At 41.0% G+C, this 10,035-nt stretch overlaps 2 protein-coding genes across 2 annotated transcripts in view; both read left to right on the forward strand.

Annotated features, from left to right (window-relative positions):
* Window positions 1-10,035, forward strand: part of LOC128841919 (protocadherin gamma-B5-like) — a 226,322-nt gene that overhangs the window by 102,641 nt on the left and 113,646 nt on the right. The gene's annotated exons all lie outside the window — the stretch shown is intronic.
* On the forward strand, window positions 6,791-9,341 carry LOC128841806 (protocadherin gamma-A10-like). Its single transcript, XM_054037244.1, has one exon. It carries the CDS (start codon window positions 6,909-6,911, stop codon window positions 9,339-9,341), a length of 2,433 nt encoding a protein of 810 aa, XP_053893219.1. The 5' UTR covers window positions 6,791-6,908.

Genomic DNA, 10,035 nt, shown 5'->3' on the forward strand with positions numbered 1-10,035 from the left:
AAGCATATTCCAGTTACATTATATTCACACTAATTAGCATGTTTTCATAAAATCATATGGAGTGCAACATCACTATTACCATTAATCTTTTTAGTGAAGACTGAAGCAAAATAGGTATTAAATACCTAAGCCATCTTGATGTCAACAGTTTTTAGGCCTCCTTCCTTATTAAGTAGAAGATCTTCACTTTCCTTTGTATTTCTCTTGCTCCTAATGTATTAAAAGACCCACTTTTTATTGACTTTGAAGTCTCTTTCTTGGAGTAACTTATTTTGTGCCTTATTCTTATATTTCCTTTGCATCAAGATAGTTTGCAGTTGTGCTTTTAATATTGTCTCCTTGAGAAACTGCCAGCTCTCCTGAACTCCTTTCTCCCTTAGATTTTCTTCTCCTTACCTATGAGTTCTCTGAGTTTGTTAAAGTTTGCTTTCTTGAAGTCCTTATTCTCCTGCTCTTGCTCCTTCCTTTCCCTAGTAACTCTGACCCACATTGTTTTCCACCTTCAAATTTGTTACCAATTCCTCTCTGTTGGTCAGAATCAAGTCTAAAATGTCTTTTCTTCTAGTGATGTTGTCCACAATACACCCCTGCAATTTAGAGTAGCGTTATTACCCATTTTACTGGGAGGAGTTGAATACAAGGGGAATGACTTGTCACAAATCAGAGTGGAAATCTCTGACAGAGAAGAAATAGAACTCGAACCTCCCAAGTCTGAGTCCAGTGCTTTGTCTACAAATCAACTCCTCTTGTAATGGAAGAACATCCTATCTTTCATTTCAAAGAAGTTGCTTGGAATAACTGTATTATCCAGAAGTATTTATTTTCCTCCAATAAGATATACTTTTTGTAATGATAGAGAAAAGTCTTAATGCAAATTTATTGAAGATAAAGATTAAAAAGCAAGATGATTGAATTGCTTCTTTAGCAGAAATCTTCCTAGCTTATAATAATAAGAAGAATGGCCATACTGGATCAGACCAATAGTCCATGTAGCCCAATATCCTTTCTTCTGACAGTGGCTGATGCCAGATGCTTCAGAGGGAATGAACAGAACAGGGAAATTATCAAGTTATCCATCCCCTGTCATCCAGTCCCAGCTTCTGGCATGCAGAGGTTCAGGGACACCCAAACCATGAGTTGCATCCTTGATCATTTTGGCTAATCGTGGCTGATGGACTTTTCCTCCTTGACTGTATCTAATTCTCTTTTGAACCCAGTTATACTTTTGGCTTTATACAGCACCCCCTGACAGTGAGTTTTACAGATTGACTGCATTTTGTGAAGAAGTACTTCCTTAAGTTTGTTTTAAAGCTGCTGCCTATTAATTTCATTGGGTGACCCCTGGTTGCTGTGTTATGTGAAGGGGTAAATAACACTTCTTTATTCGCTTTCTCCATACCATTCATGATTTTATAGACCTCTATCATACCTCTATCCTCCCTCACCCCAGTTATCTCTTTTCAAACTCCTTTATATCTCCTGGTACAGAAGCTATTTCATACCCCTAATAATTTTTGTTACCCTACTCTGTACTTTTTCTAATTCTAATATATCTTTTTTGAGATTGGGCAACCAGAACTGCATGCAGTATTTCAGGCTTGGGTGTACCATGGATTTATATTGTGGCATTATGATATTTTCTGCCTCATTATCTATCCCATTTCTAATGGTTCCTAACATTGTGTTAGCCTTTTTGCACATTGCACATTGAGCAGATGTTTTGTAGACTTTTTATTTCTTTAAATTAAATATAATAATTTGTATTAAACTACCATGAGTTCAGCTCCTGTTGCTACATTTTCAAGTTCAGAAGACTGAAAATCTCCTCTTCTGTTTCTCTCAAATTTAGAGACTCTAGGAACACACAAACTTCAAGGATAGTGACCACAGACATGACCACAAGTAAAAAGTCTTATCTGTACTACAAGTTTTATTAAAGCAATAAGTAAAGTTACAATGATGTATGCATATATAAATCATACAAAAAACATGCAATGACTAAGACTGTAGTCATACTCACATCCTCAAAGATATTCTAGGGTCTGACTGATCTCTCAACAGACAATCATTGACAGACATATGGTTCCTGCTTGGGCTGTCCCGTGGGGGTCATCCCTTGGGGTCATCCCACTTTTTCTCAACCAGTGAACCTCTTTTGTATTGTTTTTCTGACCGTGCATAACACCTTATGCATATACATATACTTCTTTTCCTTATCTGTACTTCCACAGCTTATGAATGTTGGGGTGTCAAGTTTTTCATAGATTGTTTCTTAGTTCCTCTTATTCTCATTAGTATCTATGCACAACATGTACCCTGTGGTCAGGATAGGACATTCCATGATATTACAATCAGGTGTTTCGTGATCTTGCACAGTTCATTGCGGTTTATTGCAATCTAGTTTTCTGTAACATTACCTATTAGCATATCTTTCACAGTAATCTCTTAACCTGACTGGCATAGGGTTATTCCTATGTCCCCCACTCATGTCAAGCATTCTTAAGATCAAGGCCTAGTATGGCTAAACTAAAATCTTACAGGCCTCAGCCTGTAACCCTTGCATTCCAGCCATGTTTTACTTATATACCTAATACATAGGTTTCAGAAGGGTAGACGTGTTAGTCTGTATCAGCAAAAACAATGTGGAGTCCTTGTGGCACCTTAGAGACTAACAAATTAAGTTGGGCATAAGCTTTCGTTAGCCAACATTTTTATGGCTGACTTAGAACAACGTTTCCTCAGCTCTCCTCCCGTAGTGCCCCTATTCTACTTGCGCTACATTGATGACATCTTCATCTTCTGGACCCATGGGAAGGAGGCCCTTGAGGAATTCCATCAGGATTTCAACAATTTCCACCCCACCATCAACCTCAGCCTGGACCAGTCCACACAAGAGATCCACTTCCTGGACACTACAGTGCAAATAAGCGATGGTCACATAAACACCATCGTATACCAGAAACCTACTGACCACTATACTTATCTACATGCCTCCAGCTTTCATCCAGACCACATTATACGATCCAGTGTCTACAGCCAAGCCCTAAGATACAACCACATTTGCGCCAATCCCTCAGACAGAGACAAACACCTACAGGATCTCTATCAAGCGTTCTTAAAACTACAATATCCACCTGGGGAAGTGAAGAAACAGATTGAGAGCCAGAAGGGTACCCAGAAGTCACCTACTACAGGACCGGCCAAACAAACAAAGTAACAGAATGCACTAGCCATCACCTACAGCCCTCAGCTAAAACCTCTCCAGCACATCATCAAGGATCTACAACCTATCCTGAAGGACAATCCCTCACTCTCACAGACCTTGGAAGAAAGGCCAGTCCTCGCTTACAGACAGTCCCCCAACCTGAAACAAATATGCACCAGCAACTACACACCACACAACAAAAACACCAACCCAGGAACCAATCCCTGCAACAAACTCTGTTGCCAACTCTGTCTGCATATCTATTCAAGGAACATCATCATAAGACCTAACCACATCAGCCACACCATCAGGGGCTTGTTCACCTGCATATCTACCAATGTGATATATGCCATCATGTGCCAACAATGCCCCTCTGTCATGTACATTGGCCAAACTGGACAGTCTCTATGCAAAAGAATAAATGGACACAAATCAGACATCAAGAATTGTAAAAGTCAAAAACCAGTAGGAGAGCACTTCAATCTCCCTGGACACTCAATAACAGACTTAAAAGTGGCCATTCTTCAAAAAAAAACACAAAAAAAAAACAAAAAAACCCCTTCAAAAACAGACTTCAAGGAGAAACTGCAGAACTGGAATTAATTTGCAAACTTGACACCATCAAATTAGGCCTGAATAAAGACTGGGAGTGGCTGGGTCACTACAAAAAATAATTTCCCCTGTGTTGATATTCACACCTTCTTGTCAACTGTTGGGAATAGGCCACGTCCACCCTAATTAAATTGGCCTCATTAGCACTGACCCCCCCACACTTGGTAAGGCAACTCCCATCTTTTCATCTGCTTTATATTTATACTTGCCTACTTTTTTTCACTCCATGCATCTGATGAACTGGGTTATAGCCCACAAAAGCTTATACCCAAATAAACTTGTTAGTCTCTAAAGTGCCACAAGGACTCCTCACTGTTTTTACCTAATACACAGTCATCATTCCTAAATACTTGCAGTCTTATACTTCGGCAATCCTACAATTTCAGTCTATTTAGCCTACATTGTTTATGTATGAAATGGCAAATAGCACAATGATAAATGGATGCTAAAAGGAACTAATTGGCTGCAGTTTTAAGAGAGCTGTCCATGATGATGCCAAGATCTCTTTCTTGAATAGTAAAAGCTAATTTAGGCCCCATCATTTTGTATGTATAGTAGGGATTATTTTTTCCAATGTGCATTACTTTGCATTTATCAACATTGAATTTCATCTGCCATTTTGTTGCCCCATCACCCAGTTTTATGAGATCCATTGGTAGCTCTTCATAGTTAGCTTTGGATTTAACTGCCTTTAGGAATTTTATAGCCTCTGCAAATGGTTTACCCCCTTTTCCAAATAATTTATGAATATGTTGAACAGCTAGGGTGACCAGATAGCAAATGTGAAAAATCAGGACGTGTGTGTGGGGGGGGGGGGTAATAGGTGCTTATATAAGAAAAAGTCCTAAATATCAGGACTGTCCCTATAAAATCGGGACATCTGGTCACCCTATGAACAGCACTGATCCCTGTACAGATTCTTGGGAAACCCCACTATTTACTTTTCTACATTCTGAAAACTGACCTTTATTTCTACCCTTTGTTTCCTATCTTTTAAACAGTTGCTGAGCCAAGAGAGGGCCTTTCCTTTTACCCCAAGACTGCTTACTTTGCTTAAGAGTCTTTGGTGTGGGACTTTGTCAAAGGCTTTCTAAAAGTCCAAGTAGACTGTATTAGCTGAATCATGCTGGTCCACATGTTTGTTGACATCTTAAATAATTCGAATAGATTGGTGAGGAATAATTTCCCCTTACAAAAGCCCTTTTCACTGTTCCCAGATGTATCATGTTCATCTATGTGTCTGATAATTCTATTCTCTACTATAGTTTTAACCAATTTTTTTAAAGTTCAAAAGGAACCAGGTTAGTTACAAATATATAAAGAGATTATTATTATTCCACCAGTTTCTCACCTATTACATATCACCTATATAACATGAAGTTATGGTGTGATATGAAGGTTTTATCTGCATATGTTTGTGATGGCCACTTTACGCAACAGTGGCAAGGCCATTAGAGAGTTACATGTGTCATTCCAAAGAAGTGATGATAAAACCATTAAAACACCTCTTCCTGTAACTGTCCATGCCACATGTCTTATAAGGGGAAAATTTGTTAAAAATTTTGTTGGGCCTATTTTTTTCTCATTACCTGCCTCTGTCAAGCCAGGCTCCCTTAGTTACTATGAGTCCAAATGTTCAGTGGTCATGTGATGCCTTAAACATTTAGATAATATATTTTTAAAAGTCTTTGTATATAAATGTGAATATGTAATATTTAAGGGCTAGTTTCTCTACTCTTTCCAAAACTAGAAGCAAGGACTGAGTACCACTAGAATGTTATGACTCCTTTTCTGCAGCACAGACAGTGCTCCTATTTTTTGCAATTCACGATATGGGTTCTTCAAAGTAGTATCGGTGTATGACTGACTATTGACTACCCTGGGTCTAGGTCACGTGTTTTTATTTTATTTTTGTGGACGATAAGGACATATACCACTGTAGAGGGGGAAAGGAAATATTTCTTTGCCTCTTTGATAGTTTTAAAATACTGTTTTTAAACTGCTCATAGGTTGGTAATATTAACCGCTATCCTGGAAGAGGTGCATTAGTGGGCAGAGCGATCAAAGGTGTATAACCAACGATAAAATCACGTGATTTTCCTCACCATCTGTCTCTGCAATTGATCACATTGTATGACTACTACCTGTGTGTTGTGTTTATGTGATTTGATATTCGAAATGTGTGCATTGGAATATATATGCTTCTTAAAGTAGCATTCTTTTAGCACCATTTGCAATAACCTCCCATTGTCTTAAATATTATAAAACTCAATATGAAAATTGCCAGACTGGTAAATATATGGAGTACAAATTATTGTATATCACAGAATAGATATAGCCAACTCATTGACAGCGCTCCTGAATCGTTTATTAATATTTGATCCATAGTGCAGTAATATGAATATATTGGCTTGAGCGACAAATGAACAAGTCAGATGTAGAAAAAAATTGAAATACATCTAGCGATGTAAAAATCAGATATAAGATTACTACAAAGATGTTAGCATTCAGCAATTGCACAACGCACCACCAGGGTCGAATGCAGAGAGGCGAATCAGATTGGAGAAACATATCCATATACACTTACAATATGCATAACTCTGGACAAAGCTATGTATCTGTAGTTCATAATCAAGCATAGTAAATTTAAACAAAATTCAATCACTAAACCCTTATAACTAATAAAGTCAGATTCAGTACAACAAAAATTCTTATTCCTTGTGTGTACCTCCGACGAAAACGTACATAATAATGAGAAAACAGCATATTTATAGCGTTAACCATCCAGTGCAAATACCGTCAAAAATTCCAAGGAGATTCTGCAGTTATTGGTTGAGACTCTGAGCGCCGCTGTTCACCAGTAAGGGAGAGAAACGCGACGACAGATCCAGCCAGTTCAGCACTGCAGTTACAGAGCACTGAACGCTGACAGATCAGAAGCACATTCAATAGGTCTGGACTGAACATTGCAAAGGCAGATATTCGCTAAAACTGACTCTGGTTTAACTATCAACGTTACCGGAATCAGGGGGTCAAATACAGAATCAAGACACGTTTCTTGACATAGAATCAGTGGCGTGTCCACATCAGCATGGGATTGGCAGAAACTCAAAGGCGCCAGCACTGCAAAAGGGGAGCCCTGTTCTGCTTTATGTTGGTTACCGTTTGGAAGGCAGTTTCTGGGCAGACTCGCTACTCCATTCCCGAGGAAATGCAGAAAGGTTCCATTGTGGGGAATATCGCAAAGGATCTGGGGCTGGATATAAAGGAGCTCTCAGACCGCGGAGTCCGCGTTGTATCAAAAGGTAGGACGCAATATTTTGCTTTAAATGTTAAGAGCGGCCATTTAATCACAACGGAAAGGATAGACAGAGAGCAAATCTGTGGCCGGATCGAGAAGTGTCTGTTAACTTTTGAGATTATTGTTGAAGAAAAAATGAAGCTTTATAGAGTTGAAGTTGAAATCACAGATATTAATGACAATGCTCCCAACTTCCAGGCGGGAGAATCGGAAGTAAAAATCAGCGAGATAACGGCACCGGGATCGCGGTATCCCCTGCAGGAGGCGCAAGACCCAGATTTAGGGATAAATTCTCTCCAGAGCTACCACCTCAGCAGTAATAGGCATTTCTCCCTGGACGTGCAAACCGGATCAGATGGAGTTAAATATGCAGAACTGGTGCTGGAAAAGTCTCTGGACCGCGAAGAACAAGCTGTTTATGATCTAATCCTCACAGCTACTGACGGGGGAGATCCAGTCAGGTCCGGCACTGCGCAAATCCGCGTTATTGTTCTCGATGCGAATGACAATGCACCAGTTTTCACTCAGACGGTCTATAAAGTTAATGTTTTAGAAAATATGCCTGCGGGGTCCACGATGGTGACAGTGAAAGCGACTGATCCCGATGAAGGAATACACCAAGAGGTAAAATACTCAATCAGAAAGATAACTAATGAAGCTTCAGAGATATTCCACTTGGATTCAAGGACGGGAGAATTAATAGTCGTGGGGAACTTGGACTTTGAAGAAGCTGCGTTATATGAAATCGAGGTGCAAGCCCATGACGGGGGAGGCCTTTTCGACAGATCCAGAATTGTGATCGTTGTTAGCGATGTGAATGACAACTCTCCAGAATTAACAATCACATCTCTCGTCAACTCGATCCCTGAGGACTCTCCCCGCGGGACTGTGATCGCCCTTTTAAATGTGCAAGATCTAGATTCTGGAGAGAACGGAAAGGTCACGTGCTCCGTACTCAGCAACCTCCCCTTCCAGCTGAGGAAATCGTTGGATAATTATTACAGTCTGGTGACTGACCGAGCCCTGGACCGGGAGCAGGTGGCAGCATACAACATCACAGTGACCGCCACGGACAATGGGACTCCTCCTCTTTCTACAACCACCATGATCCCACTCCGGATTTTAGACACGAACGACAACGCCCCTTTCTTCGATAAAACGTCCTACACGGCCTACGTCACGGAGAATAACCCGAGAGGAGCCTCCGTTTTCTCCCTGAAGGCCAATGACCCCGACGAAGGAGAGAACGCCAGAGTCACCTACTCTGTTACCGAGGGTCAGATCCAGGAAGCTCCGCTCTCCTCCTCCATCTCCATTAACTCCGAGACTGGGGCTCTTTACGCTCTGCGCTCCTTCGATTACGAACAGTTCCGGGAGATTCGGTTCCAAGTGCAGGCTCAGGATGGGGGTTCCCCACCTCTCAGCAGTAATGTCTCCGTCACTCTCTTTATACTGGATCAGAATGACAACAGCCCGCAAATCTTACACCCCTCCTTTCCCACCGATGGCTCCACGGGAGTGGAGTTGGCCCCTCGCTCCTCCGAGCCGGGTTACCTAGTCAGTAAGGTGGTGGCAGTGGATGCAGACTCTGGGCAGAACGCCTGGCTCTCCTACCAGCTGCTGAAGGCTACCGAGCCGGGGCTGTTCTCTGTAGAACTCCACAGCGGAGAGATCAGGACAGCGCGCTACTTTGTAGACAGAGATGCCCTCAAGCAAAGTCTGGTGGTTTTAGTGAAGGACAACGGGCAGCCCCCCCTCTCTGCCACGACCACTGTCACGGTGGTGGTGGCTGACAGCATCCCCGAAATCCTCTCCGATTTAAGCAGCCTCTCAGCTCCTGCAGACCCCCAGTCCAGCCTCACCTTGTATTTGGTGATCGCTGTGGCTTCCGTTTCCTGCTTGTTCTTTATCTTTATCATAGTGTTACTGGCCCTGAGGCTCCGCCGGTGGAGAAACTCGCAGCTGTTTGACTCCTCGAGTGTGACTTTCAGTGGAGTTCCCGTCTCGCAGTTTATGGGGATCGATGGAGTCAGAGCTTTTCTTCACTCCTACTCACATGAGGATTCTCTCACCACGGACTCCAGAAAGAGCCAATTCAACTTTCCCAAATCAAACTATTCAAATACTCTGACTAGTCAGCACTCTTGTGAGATAAAGGATCCTATTCTAATTACTGAAGAGTTAGACAATAACATGGATCGGACGTCCATTCAGGTCAGCTAATATCTGCTTAATCTTGTGATTTATATTTGTAAATATAGGTAGCTGTTAATCGCTAGAGAATTACTGAGTGCATCAAGTATTTGGGGGCCTGTATTAGAGAGAATCTGGCGGGAGGCGGAGAGAGAGTCTCGGTTATACTATATGTTTTTCTTGTAAAGCTTTGATCATCCGAACCATACTCTGGCATGCTATTCGGGATTGAGTTTGGAGTCAATGTTGTCCTCAGAGTATTGGACGGCTTTGTATATATAAATATATTTTGTGTAATAATATTTACATTGTGAACCCATTTAGAAAACAGATTTCCTAGTTCCCTTTTGAAGTTCTCATGAAACGGTGATTTGTTCAAAACTTGAATCTGCCTTTAATCTGTGATACTATATACGTTACCTTACGTGAGATATTACAAAGTAAGGGAATTTTCCTATATTGTCAGAAGAAACATAGATTTTCAGAGAGAATAAGAATGTTACTGAAAGGCAAAATATTTCAGTGACCACACAGTTCTCAATATTAACTTATTTTTATAAACCAGTGTATTTAACTCCAAATATGATTTCATCTGACTTTCCGTATTGCAAATAATGCAGGGTAGAAATGCATAATCATGAAGCTAAAGTTATGTAAATGTTTGATTAAGAAGAAGAGACTATTTCAGGGATCTGCAACCTTTGCGGCCCGCCAGGGTAAGCAC

This window comes from Malaclemys terrapin, chromosome 8 (genome assembly GCF_027887155.1).
Source record: "Malaclemys terrapin pileata isolate rMalTer1 chromosome 8, rMalTer1.hap1, whole genome shotgun sequence".
Classification (NCBI taxonomy): Eukaryota; Metazoa; Chordata; order Testudines; family Emydidae; genus Malaclemys; species Malaclemys terrapin.